This window comes from Penicillium subrubescens (genome assembly GCF_028828155.1).
Source record: "Penicillium subrubescens strain IBT 31985 chromosome Unknown utg000005l_segment0_segment0, whole genome shotgun sequence".
Lineage (NCBI taxonomy): Eukaryota > Fungi > Ascomycota > Eurotiomycetes > Eurotiales > Aspergillaceae > Penicillium > Penicillium subrubescens.
In genome coordinates this window covers 3,481,061-3,495,012 of record NW_026643155.1, presented here as the reverse complement: position 1 = coordinate 3,495,012, position 13,952 = coordinate 3,481,061, and the positions used below count along the sequence as shown (strand labels likewise).

Here is a 13,952-nt window from a genome sequence, read left to right as displayed (position 1 = left end):
AACCAGAAACATTAAATACTCCACACTCACGAAATAGACTCCTGGTCTAGCTGGTGGTTAGTACTACACTACGAAGTCGTATGGAAGGAAATTATTGGCAGTGGCTCATAGTTAAACAACTCAAGCCGAGGTGGCTGGATTGACTTCCAAGACTTGCTCGAGTCGTGCTTGCCACTTGCGACGGAGGGCAACTGCCTTCTACTGACACTTTCCGCAGTAGACTCGAGGCTCTCTCTCTCTCTCTCTATCTTGTTACCCCCACACTTCCCTTCGTCCTAGTCGCCGGCTTGGCCTAGACGGGCACAATTTGCCCGGACTCGCAGAACCATCAACGGAGGATCACCTCTCACGGCCCTGTCAAAAAACTCAAAGATCCCGCTATGAATATCTTCGGCATTGGCTTCTCCTCTCGGCATAGCTACCACAACTAAGGTTCTGATGTGCGAAAGGCTCTTTGTTGAAAACGTGGAGAAAGCTTTGCTAGTGTGAGTGCCTCTTAAACTTACCTACCCATAAAACCATACGGAGTAGAGTTAGTTAAGGACTTAAAGTAATTAGGGCTCGGTACTAAAACTTTGTCATTCGTATCCTCATCTCCCCATAACTTTTCTATTTGCGCCAGATGGACCCTCTCAAAAGGTAAAACATTTGCATGTTTGAGCGCTGTTTGCCGATGATAATTCTAATCCGGACGAAGATAGCCCGCACCGTCGGAGTCGCGCCTGTCTTGTAATTTGACCAGAGAGTGTAAACGGGACATAGCATGGCCAGTCCAGTAGTTGTGGACCACTATCCCGAAAGGGTTCAAGACTTGCTGTAGTGAGCATAGGTTATTTGCCTCTTATCGAGTCACGTCTGGAGAATCCGCGAATCGAGATGCATTGTTGCATGATCTATGGGCCATTGGCCACTACCCTTGTCTAATTCTCGACGTTATCTTCCTGGGGGGAATTGACTCCACAGAGCCCCATTGGCGTCGGTGACTGCCGCACTCTTCGGAGTACACACTGTATGTGCGGCCTCGATGGCGCCATAGAACCCGAAGTTGAGCTCCATTTCAATGCCCTGCGGCGGATGCGACCTACGAGCCGTTGAAATGGTTCGGCGGCCGCGCGTGAGCGAAAGGCGGAGTATGAGATGTCCATGTCTCTATGACAGTTTATGAAAGTGGGAACTCTGCGCGTATCAAGACACTCGTTGTTTTGTTTTCGCCTCTGTTTATCTTCATTCGTTTCTTTGGATGGGTGCACGAGCGACTATCTTTTGATTTTCTTTTCTTTTTGGTTGTTTGGCTTGTGATGATTTGCGCGTTTCTTTTTCTTCGTAGGTTTGGAAAAGGTCGAGACAGTCGGACCTTTTGGACCAGTCGAGCCGACGAGTCTCACTGGTGGGTAGCCTGTAGTTAGGCAAGCTTTTCGGCGATGCATAGGAGATTTATTTGGTAACTGCCAGATGATCTGTTGGACCCTTGCATCGAGGCTGTCCGATGCCATTGCGGAACTCCTCGAGGGCGCAATAACGGCCTCGAATGATGTGCAGAAAGAAGCGTTCATGATGGGACCCTTGAGCCTGTCAAGAATACGATCCAAACTGTACATACGCATACGACCTATCTATCTACTCCATTCTCAGTTCAATTATATATGTAACCCGTATGTACCTTGTACGACTCCAAAGTTATTGCGGTCGACAGGTCAACCACCGCACCGGTCCTCTCGGATACAGACATGCGGTGATCGCCAACGGTTATTCGTATCCCAAACACCGAAAGGCCCATCACTTCCTCCATTCTCTCCATTGCCATTGCCTTGCCCATTCGTGATTCGTCGGGGAATTGTACTCATCCTCCACCATACCCATCTCACCCATCCTGCCAATCCTGCCAATCCTCTCAAACGCGCCGTTTCCAATCGCACGATCGCCTGCCGCCCCCAGCGCTCCGGGTTCTGGGACTATTGACAGCCCGTCTGGGTCCCAGCATGGACCAGCTTTTGGCTTGTTCCCTTCAAGTTATCCCATGATAGGTAGTATTTACGGCCGCACGGTACCTACGAGCTAGACCATTCGTAAGACGATGGACATAGTGTCTTCTATACTAAGTAAGAGTAACTAGTCAACTACTCCGTACAGCACAGTCAAAATTGGAGCTACCATCTCCAAAAAATCTCTCCAAGAACGACTCCATCAAAGAGCCACACTACTACTCGGCCAAGACCCCCATTGATGGCTCAGCTGCACTGGAGGACCTTCCGCGCCCGCTTAATTCGGACTAGGAGCTGCCCGGCCGGCGCGGCGGGTGCGCTATTCTCCAGTTTGTGCTTTGCATGGCTCCACTTGCGCAATTTCTCTTTGCTGGAGCTGTCGCCTTTTTGTTTTCCCATTCCATTTTGGTCATGGTAATGCTTGAAAGGTTCCATCCATTCTCCTCTCTAGCTATCCCCGTGGAACAGCTCTTTGCCACCCGGTTAGCCCTAGAGCTTTACCGCTGTCCCTTCCATCTATGAGGTCATGCCTAGAGATTGGAGGATCAGTGAAGCTATTCGTGAGTGTAGGCTCTTGGGGTGATCTGTAATTGATCATAACCCTTAGCATTATTGCAGATAATTTGTGTAGATATGATCAATAGTGCTATTTCAAATTTTTGGAATGCAGTAGCGTGTTGCGTCTTTTTTTGCTTCTTGGGGTGGTCCGTGATACCTCGAGGGAAATGGCTTGTCTGTGCGACAACGGTAGTGGCGGCCAGACAATCCGAATGCATTACGGAGTTATTGCAAATCACGACGGAGCAGGCACGAATAACAATGAGGAGAAGAGAATGATCCTCGTCCAAGAGTAAATAGTAGCAAAGCCAAAATATATACATGCAGGAAGTAATTGGAAGGAACTTTTGGCCAGAAAAATTGGGAAGACACAAATTTGAGGCCGATCATCATGGAAGTTGACTCGTCTTCGTATTTCTATCTACTGCATCAACAAAGACAGACACATGATTTACGCTGCATGCTGGATTCAAACTTCGGATCACTCACCCCGAAGCAAGGTTTCCCCAAGAGGCGATAATAATAATTACAGTAGATACTTCATACTCCGTGCAGTCATAGCCAAGAGGGACCACGCAATTTGGGGGATGTGGTTCTCGAAGAGAAAGTGACAGCCTTCCATGCATGATTCCACTCCATCTCGGACCAAACGACTGGGTAAGTTAGTTTATTACTGCAGCAAGTTAGGACGGTTACGGTGATTTGACGGGGACCATACTAACCCCGGGAGGGAAAGATTTGAGACAGAGAATCCAATCAACGCGAAACGGGACTCATTATCCCGCTTACCTTGAGGAAATGTGGGACATTCTCGACTCTCACCAACACTAACAGTAGCACAAGAACTCCCTAGAACAAGAGCACACGACGCTACTAGATTTTCTTGGCCTTCTAGAAGCAGTGGAGAACTATCTACAGAAATACTTCTGCCTCTATCAATGTTCTCCATTCGAAGCTTTTAGTCAGTATTACAAAGGTACAAGTGTTCGTACTATCCTCCGTGTACTCCGTACCTACTCCGTACTAAAGAGAGGCTAGGCCAAGTTACGATGATCAGGCAAAAATCCATTTCACCCCATTTCACACACTCTCCCCATTTCCCAGGCAGTGGGTAGGACGTAGAATACGATTGGTGGGCGGGAGAAAGGGAGGATTCCCGCCCGCGCTAACGCTTTGCCCATGAAGGGCATGGGGTGACCAATAGTGGAGGCCGCTATCTTTAGAAGCGGCCAATCGCACCGAGGTGATGCACACTCCGGATGGGATCCCCCAAAGGAAAGCATGGGCCGTGATGGAAATCCCGCGACTCGATACTTGAGGTCTTGAACTGTTCTGGACTCGGGGCCTGCAGGAATAATAGGAGCAGGGAAGAGAGAATGAATGGTCTGGCCGAAGAAAACAGAAACACTGAACTTTGGTAGCGAGTCGATAGTACTGTAGATTCTGTAGGTTCTATATGCTTTTCTTTGTTATACTTCATATTTTGTTTTTCTTGTTATCGGTGGGAACACCATACCGTAGATACCAGATAGGCTGGAGTGTCAGACAAGGCTATTGGGCAGTCAGCGGAGATGCGACGGAAGGATTGTCTGATACCGGCGGTGTGCCACGACCTTTGCGTCACAATCATCTTCCAACCACACCTTGCTTGCGACTTGCGTGGCGGCAGGCGGCTGAGTAAAAGCAATGGTTAACTTATCCAGCCGTTAATATGAGAAAGCAGGCAATAAGCCATAGATAATAGAAAGTTTCCTGTATGTGTAGGCAACAAGATACCAATGTATTGGAGAGATAGCCAAGTTGGATGTGTCGAGTTTTTCATGAGAGTCTGCAGATACGGTCGCCGGATGAATCACAGGCATAAAAAGCAGTTCCAGGCTAGGAGTGGAACAAATTATGTATTTCTACACTTGCACAAAGTACTTCGTTTGAATCTTACAAATGCACAGTTACAACTTGTAGGAGATCTAATTCTACAAAATATGTAGAACAAGAGAAACAGATGTCTAGAAATTGTATACAGCCCATACGTCCAGACCTTCACACCACCACTGCCGGTATTGACGCCCTTTCCCCCGGATCTACCGAGTAAGACGAAACAGCGGCACCCACTGCCATCACATCTGCCCATGCAAATCGGAGCACATCACTTCGCGACATGGCTGACACAACTGGGACCAATCAGATGTATCACAAGGCCGTCGCCAACATTGAAAAAAGTCTATGTGATATCTACTTACAGCGATGCACAGATAATCCCGACCCTCCCCGCCTCGATGCTCAAATTCAAGGCTGAATGTAAAATTGTCCTAGTCTTCGTTACGATAGGGTGGTTCGGTTACCCTTCAGGCGCGATGTCATGGAGACTGCATAAGCGGGAACACTCCATCACACTCCAATCAGCAGAGTTAGGGCATCTCGGAACCCTGTCTCCGGGAAGCTTGCTGCCCTCTGATTCGATAGGTGATCCATGACTGAACAAAGAGAAAGCAGACAGTACATACAGAACTGCAGTAGTTTGTAGTCGAGCCTTGCTTCCCAATTCCCAATTGGCATGGCACATACCCAATCACCGCGCCTGTCTTCACTCCGGTGGTTCTTCGCGGCTGTGGCCTCCACAGCGTGTTCCTGCAGTAGGCCGCGCAACTGGATTGACGGAATATCACAAGCCACCGACAGTCTTTGGCTGGGCCGAGAGCCCTGTCGCGATGTATCATGTCTTTTGACGTGTCGCGCGGGCGTTCGGACGCATTTGCGTGTTCGTTCTTGGATCTTCTTTTCCCCACACTTGGTATACTGTAGTAGAGACAAGGCTTACGATAGATTTGTATGTGGCGACATCAATTGAATCATAACGGGGGCGAGAATGGAAGAGAATTTTTTTTTATTTTTCATCATCGTGATCGGTAGATAAAGAGAACTGCGCGATAAAGACAAAGTAATTAGAAATTTAGCTACAGAGTAAATACAATACTCGGCATGTACTTGCTGTAAATAATGCAATTCCTAATGCTCATGGGTGACCATTAAAATTTTTTCTTCTGGTACTACTGTACTCCATCCTACTACACAGTACGGAGTACTTCACTCATGTTGGACTTTTGGCCAGGATCATATGAAACGAAACGGACCGGGGCACAATCATGCCCAGAGATTGCCCAGCGAGAACGGTGACTGGCGTCAGTTCAGTCAGCACTGTAAGCATTAAAAAGCAACTAAGCACGATGTCGACCAATGCCCGACCGTTTCACGATCGAGAACAAGCTGGGTAGCACGGTGGTCGCCACCACCGTTGATAGCCTTCTGATCGGCGGAGGAAAGTTCTGAGCGACTTACTACCTGATTAGGGAACGGATAGGCCCTGCGCTTAGAAGAGGTGATGTAGTTTACATAAGTTTTCCCACATGCTTTCATCCGGACTTCTAAAAGTCCCGAGTCAGAGTGCACATCAATTTTGGAGAAAGTCTTGGAGATTTCTTGGGACGCTATCCCAGGATCCATTCCCGGGGGAAACTAATGGGGACCTCCGAGGAAGAGGATGGGCCCAGAGAATAATGGAGCAGACCGTCAGATCATTGCATGTCGATCTCTCTTGCGCTGAGGGCGATGGACAGTCGATGCCCTGGCAGAGAAATGACGAGACGGGATGGGCGTGGGGCAGGTTGTGAGGTTGAAGGATGCTGATTTGATGTCCTCGGGCGTGGTGGACTTCTCCCCACTCGCTTGATGCCCATTTGCCCGCGGGTGCGCAATGCGCTCTGCGCTGATAAGAGGTGCAAATGATTGCCGCTGTCACCATCGCTTTGACCCAATCGCCATGCACCTCGTGGCCACACGGCCAGCTTCCCAAAATTTTGGTTATGGGAATGGAATGGAGAGATTGGTAGATACTATGGCAAATGGTTAGTGGAAGAAGAAAGAGAATCTGACGACATACTCGAGCTGAAAACTAAACAACTTGATCTTTATCCTTCTATTTGCCGACCGCCAACACCACCACCAGCTGGGGAGACCAGAAGTTAACACAAGACACCTTCAACGAGGACTGATAGGACCATCCCACTGATCCAACAGTACCACCTTCACCCAGTAGGAGGCTTTTTCGGGGCCTTTCCCAGTCAAAGTCAGCACAGCCTCTCCGCATTTTCAGCGTCGCACCGTGCTGCTCCACTTCTCTTTTTGGGCTCGTCGACCGATGTGGGCCTCTTCCTGGTCCGAAACAGAGGAGGCCAGTGTGTCCTCCTTTCTGGTACTGAGGTTACGCTTCCCATACCGAGGACCTTTCTGAGCCCTTCTACGGAGTACATACCACACTCACACGCTCTTTGCTCTTTAAATGGAGGGATCCACCACGAAACTTTACACCTTGGTCAACCAGAAACCCGTATACTGGAGATACGGGAGGTATCCGATGGATAATAGATAATGCCAATGGGAATCGTTCTGTTCTGGTTCCTTTGGAGAAGTACTCCGTGCTGTTTCCTTTGAACTAACTAAAAATCCACGCTAAATTCGTAGCTATCCCACGCTAACTTCCCCCGATCCTCTCATCCTCGCTCAATGCGATTGGAGGTCCTTCCCACCTGCTCGGGACTGAATCACTGAATGACTGAACACTTGGTGATGTGCCAGACTATGTACCCAGTGTCTTTCCCAATCCCGCCCCAGACTGGCCGGATACCTGATACCACCAAATTTACACCGCATATACACACACTACGGTCAGTATTCTTCGTACTCACGGAGCAAAGAGTACGGAGTACTCCATGGTAGTAGTAGTAGTAGTCCAATACTGTACGCTACTGTCATATCTGGCTGTGCTGTGAGACACGCCAAAAATTAAACTGGGAATAAAATTTAAATATTTTCTTTTCTCCCATTAAGTCCCATGAAATCATAAAAATAAATATAATTTATCCATTAATTTTCACTTTAATTCTTGCCCCCCATAATCCATTATTACTTTTTTAAATTATTATTTTATTCTCTCTCTCAACTCAATGCACCCCGTTCCTGGGGCCCACTCGGTCCATGACTAGTGACCCGGCAAGTAGAAAATAGCACAAGCAGATCACCTCTTTTATCCACCGCGACACCCTTCTGGTCTATCTCGTTCCCTTCCTTCTCTCCTCCCATATTCCCACCCATCACCACCACCCAAGATTGCCTATTATCGGCTCTGTCTCTCTTTTATTTCTCCAGTCCTTTTTTTCTTTTTATTTCTTGAACCTTTCCTTTATTCTCAATTTCTATATACTTTCCCACTAGTCTGTCTGATTTGACTGTTTTGGGTTTGGGGGGCTTTTAGAACTTGTGATATTTCCTCTCTTTTCCCCAATCACTTCCTCCGGTTCCTTGAGCTTCGCTAAGGATTCCTGTCCTTCCTTTAACAAGTGTTCATCCTCTCTCTCTCTCTCTCTCATCCTCACTTTACACATCTACCTTTATACCCTAATCACCCTCGTGGTCTATTACACTCATTTGTCTACCTGCGTCTTGGTTATTGAGGAATACCGGACTTGACCATCAACGTCCACAACAACAACTACTACTCACAACTATATACCCTAATATTTGAACAACTCTTCGCGGATCAAATTGGCGATAACTTCCACAGGTGTGTTTGTGATCGATCCAAATGTTCATTGTCTACACATCATACAACATCTGTGTGGATATAAACTATTGGGAAGGAATCTAACTCCCCCATTAACAATCAGATCTTCCACAATGGACGCAACATACACAATGACCTCGAATCCGGTCCAAAGTCAACCTTCGTTTGCATACTATCCCGACTCAACATCACAGCAAGGCCATTACACCAGCCAGCCACAAGACGTGCCCTACTATGGACAGATGCAGTATCCCGGCCAGCAATGCGCCGAGCAGCCTATCTACTCAGCCCAGCCCGTCATGAACATGCACCAGATGGCCACCACCAATGCCTTCCGCGGTGCTGCCATGAGCATGACTCCAATTGCCTCGCCTCAACCCTCCCAGATGAAGCCAGCCATCTTTGTGCAGCAGGGCTCTCCCGCCTTGATGCCCATCGACACTCGCTTCATTAATGCTGACTTGTACGCTTTCCCATCAACGCCGCCTTTGTCCTCGGCGGGAAGCTCCATCAGTAGCCCTCCGTCTGCCAACGGTACCCTGCACACGCCAATCAACGACAGCTTCTTCGCCTTTGAGAAAGTGGAAGGCGTCAAGGAAGGCTGTGAGACTGACGTGCACACCGAGATTCTGGCCAACCCGGACTGGTCTCGCTGTGATTCCCCACCTATGACACCTGGTAAGTCTGATGAAACGAGTCGAGATGTCATATGGCGAAACCCATGCACATGCAGATGATGAATATATTCCCTCATGCAAGGGGGAGTGATGATCAAACAAGAAGGCTAATTTCCCGTGCGGCTCTCCCAGTGTTCATCCACCCGCAGTCACTCACCGCCAGCCACACGTCGGATCTCCTGTCCGCCACGTCCTGCCCCTCGCTCTCCCCCCCCCCCTCTCCAGTGCCCTCCGAGTTCCTCGCCCACTCTCAGGTTTTGACCGCCGAGTCTGTAAGCTCCGTCGGCTCGGACTTCTGCGACCCCCGCCAACTGACCGTCGAGTCCGTGAACGTTCCCGGTCCTCAGGATCTCCCTCCTCTGCCGACTCTCACATGTGATGAGGAGGCCCCTCGCGCGGTTCTGGGCAGTGCGTCTGTGACCTTGCCTGTGAACGAGAACCCATCTCCTTCGTTCACCGCTTCCACCGAGGATCCTCTCAGCTCCTTGCCTACATTCGACAGCTTCTCAGACCTCGACTCCGACGATGAGCTGAACCGTCTGGTTGAGTTCCACCCCGGTGCTAACGCCGTCTACCTGGGCGGCAAGCGCCAGCGTGTCAACCAGTACATTGTCGAGGATGATGGATTCCTGAGCGAGCACAGCCTGGAGGACGCCGACGACCACGAGGGTTTCCTGCACAACGGTCTTCCCTCGTTCGAGTGGACTGAGTCGACTCAGCCCCAGACCGAGGAGACCGAGGAAATCGTCCAGGAGGAGGAGATCAAGTCCAAGAAGCGCAGCAGTCGCAAGTCTTCGCGGAAGAACTCCAATGTGGAGATGGAGGATGAGGAGGAGCCCGTCAAGGCCGTGGCCCACTCCGAGTGCAGTGCCCAATCTGTAGGCTCCCCTTGCACCGACTCCGAGCCCGCCCCGGTCTCCGTTAACCGTCGCGGCCGTAAGCAGTCGCTGACGGATGACCCGTCCAAGACTTTCGTCTGCACCCTGTGCTCTCGCCGTTTCCGTCGCCAGGAGCACCTCAAGCGTCACTACCGCTCCCTGCACACCCAGGACAAGCCTTTCGAGTGCAACGAGTGCGGCAAGAAGTTCTCCCGCAGCGACAATCTCGCCCAACACGCCCGCACCCACGGCGGTGGCTCCATCGTCATGGGTGTTCTGGATCCCAGTGAGGCTGGCATGTCCTTCGACGAGCAACATGATGCCGGTGCTCTTGGCCAGGTGATGTACGAGGCTGCCCAGTCGGCTGACATCGAAGACTCTCCTGCCTCCGATCGCCGGGCGGCGAAGAAGCGCAAGCGTGACTCTGCCTAAATCTTTCTTTCTTCGGGCTTGATTCATTGCTGCGTTTGATGATTTCTATGAGACCAGGAGTTTCTCTCCTACTGCATATATAATACATACACGTCTTCGGTCGGCGTATCTCCCTCTTTATTACAGGGGAGTTGGGTCACCGTTGCGGTCTTGATTGGGTTTGGCGTCCGGGCATTTTACACTGGTGTCGGCATGGTTCATCGGTGTACGGCAACAACTTGGTTTCCTTCAACTTTTTACATTATACGGGAACAACGGGGATACAGCATGGGGCGAATTACAGGAAGAGGAGTTTTTATTCTTTTCCCCTTCGCCTTTCATGATTTCTTCTTGGGCCCAAGGGCTTGGGCTTCTTCGGCGGGAAGACGGGTCCCATTTTTCATGGGTGGTCTCTTTTATATTTTTCGGAGTCCATGAGCATGAAGAGGAAACCAAAAAAGAAAATAGAGTCAATGGATGGTTATCTGGTCTCTATGGTTGGTTACAGGTGGTGGGATTGGTGTTGATTTCCTTTGTCATTGTCTTTTTTTTCCTTGTTGTTTTTCCTATGTTTTCTCTCTCTCCCACCCTTTTCTCTCTTCTTGACTTTGTCCGCAAAACCCAATCAGCTTGACTTGAGCTGATTCGGTCCGTTGATGCAAGACTTGCAAGATCCTGGGTCTCCCTTGGGAATCACCTTCTGGTCCCCGTTTCTCCCTGTGATTTTCTTCTTCTGATTCCCTTCTTTTTTGGATTCTTGTCCATTTCGTTCACATCTGATTTTTGCCCTATTTCGATGTAATATCTTTTTGTGAGCTCTTGTCTTTTTTTTTCTCCCTTTCAGCTTGTGCTCTCCCACTCTGTTTCTTGTGCTGGTCACATTCGTGTATAAGTTAATTTGACCACTACCCTTTCTTTTCATCCACACACCTTTTTTGCCACTCATACCCCTTTCTTGTATTGCATTTCTTGCCTGCCTTGTTTTGGTCTCAGGTTTTGAGGGGTCTCTAGCGGATCTCTAGCATCTCAATTACAAGTATAATTTTTTCACAATTGGTTTCTATTGTTAGCCAGTAACCATTATCATAATGCCTAAATCTTGGTAATAGCAAGATCGATAAGCTTTGGCAGAATTCCAGTCAATTTACATTACCTGCCTGATAGTTCTAACTTTGCATTGCATAGAAAAAACAACCTGGTAAGCGCTCGAGCCGCGACTCCCCGGCTTATCGATTTTATCGATAAGCCCAAGGTGGGGACCACAAAAAAGACCGCGCCCACCATGTCATATTCAACCATTGGATACAACCAAAAGCAAAAGCAGAACAGGGCAACGGGCAAACAGGCATTGAGAGTAACCAATAACCCTCTCAAATTGCGACATGCCTCCTCCTCTAACACCTACCGCATCACCAGGCCTCAACGTGATTGCCCTGATCTCGGGCGGTAAGGACTCTCTTTACTCCATCCTGCACTGCATCCGCAATGGACACAAAGTAGTCGCCCTAGCAAACCTACACCCTGATCAAAAAGTCAAGACATCAGATGATCATGATGAAAACGATGGGGAAAATGTCCAAAATGACTCTGGTGATGTCGAGGAAGATATCGATAGCTTCATGTACCAAACTATCGGTCACAGCGTGATTCCTCTCTACGAAAAGGCACTGGGCATACCCCTCTACCGCGCCCCGATTACCGGCGGCGCAGTCGACACTGCCCGGATATACAGGCATGATGCAGTGGACCAGGCAGCAGAGCACGTCTCCTCGACAGGGCGGGACTCAAAGTCAGGTTCAGACTCAGACGAAACAGAATCTCTCGTCCCACTACTCCGCCGCATCATGCAAGCCCACCCAGAAGCCAACGCCGTATCAGCCGGCGCAATCCTATCCACATACCAACGCACCCGCATCGAGAACGTCGCAGGGCGTCTCGGCCTGATCCCACTAGCCTGGCTGTGGATGTACCCCTCTCTGCCCGCGCCCGTTGAGCGCACCGCGGATCCCGCGGCTGTCGTGCAGGCGGGGCTACTAGAGGATATGGCGGCGTGCGGGTGCGATGCCCGTATTATTAAAGTTGCCTCTGGTGGACTGGATGATGGGTTCTTGTGGGAGAATGTGTCTGGGTCTGGGTCTGAGGCTGGGGTAAGGAGACGCCTTGTAAAGGGGATGAGTCGGTTTGCGGCGGCGGAGGATATTAAGGGGGCGGTTCTTGGGGAGGGTGGGGAGTATGAGACTCTTGCGCTTGATGGGCCTGGTTTCTTGTGGAAGGGGAAGGTTGAGATTGATAGTAGGGAGGTTGGGGTTGGTGAGGGGGTGTGGCTTTTGTTAAGTTGAGGGGGGCGAGGTGTGTGGATAAGGTCAGTGATGGGGGTGTGGTTAGGCCGGAGGATGTGAGGAGGCCGGCTTTGTTGGATGGGGTGTTTGCTACGGCTTTGGAGCGGATTAAGTCGTTATCGTTGAATGAGATGGGTTCGACGGCCTCTGGCGAGCCTACGTTGGCGACGGCTTGGTCTATCGATGAACCGAGTCATCGCTTGTCTCCGTCGACGTGGACTATTTCCAACCTCGTTGCACCAGAGGCAGGTCCCGGTGCAGACGAGCAAATGAACGCCATTGTTCAAAAGGCTCAACATGCACTATCATTTCCTCCAGATTCCATCTCAACTCCTCGCTCAACAGACGACATCGTCTTCGCCACCGTTCTCCTGCGTTCCATGTCCGACTTTGCCCTGATGAATCAAGTCTACGTCTCTCTCTTCAAAAAGCCAAACCCACCCGCCCGAGTCACAGTCGCCTGTGGTGATACCCTCCCTTCCCACGTGAGGGTAATGGTCTCCTTTGTGATTGACCGGGGCGCACGAGACAAGCGCCAAGGTCTGCACGTCCAGTCGCGCTCGTACTGGGCACCCGCGAATATCGGCCCCTACTCCCAAGCAATGTCTATCCCGTTGCAAGACCAGGGTAGACTTGTTTACATTGCGGGCCAGATTCCACTGGAACCGGCTTCTATGGAGATTGCTACGCAAGACGAGCCCTGGTTTGAAGGGTATTGTACCCGGGCTGTGCTGGCACTTCAACATCTATGGAGGATCGGCGAGGCCATGCAAGTTGATTGGTGGCTTGGTGCCGTGGTCTTCATGACGGGTGGTGAACATGTTCAGGCACAGGTGCGCATTGCTTGGGAACTGTGGAAGAAGATGCATACTCGGCCTGTGGATGATGAAGACGAGGATGACGGCCCGCAGCTTGATGCTTGGGATATCAAGTATGGACGCAGAGCGGAGGAGCTGATTCATCAAGCGGTAGAGTCGAATCTACCCAAGTTCTCGGTTCTTGATGAGGAATCCGAGTTAACTATCCCGCCTTTCCTGGCTGTCGAGGTCGATGAGCTTCCTCGGGGTAGTGATATCGAGTGGCAGGGACTGGGTAGTCTGTGCCAGCAGGTTACGTTGGTGAACTTGGAAGATGGGACCTCAACAACGGTGAATGAGAGATACATTTACCGCTGTGTGGAGCTTGAAGCTGGGAGCTCTGAGGTGTCGTTGGAAGAGAGGCTTCGTCCGTTGATCATGTCCCACTGCCAGGTGTCTGGTCTGTCTCAGGCAATTTTATACACTACTCTACCGGTACCGGAGGGTCTCTGGCCAGGCCAGATTATCCCATGCCGATCGGTTTGGGGACGGGAGGGACGACAGTTGACTGCTGCCATGGTTATGCAAGAGGAGCGTGGCTTGGATGTGTAAATACCCTTGATGATTCTGTAGATGCATCGTGGAACCTAATTGCACCAAAAGTTCTCATGTTGGCCATGTTGAAACGAAGAT

General features: G+C 50.2%; 2 protein-coding genes across 2 annotated transcripts; both read left to right on the top strand.

Annotated features, from left to right (window-relative positions):
* Positions 1-8,270: 8,270 nt before the first annotated feature.
* Positions 8,271-10,144, top strand: sebA (putative C2H2 transcription factor (Seb1); the record flags this gene model as incomplete). Its single annotated transcript, XM_057153710.1, has 2 exons — positions 8,271-8,835; positions 8,967-10,144. 2 exons carry the CDS (start codon positions 8,271-8,273, stop codon positions 10,142-10,144), a joined length of 1,743 nt encoding a protein of 580 aa, XP_057008048.1.
* Positions 10,145-11,505: 1,361 nt separating this feature from the next.
* N7473_007769 (diphthine--ammonia ligase family protein) lies at positions 11,506-13,871 on the top strand (the record flags this gene model as incomplete). Its single annotated transcript, XM_057153709.1, has 2 exons — positions 11,506-12,443; positions 12,509-13,871. The coding sequence occupies 2 exons, from the start codon at positions 11,506-11,508 to the stop codon at positions 13,869-13,871; spliced, it is 2,301 nt and encodes a 766-aa protein (XP_057008047.1).
* Between the last annotated feature and the right edge of the window lie 81 nt (positions 13,872-13,952).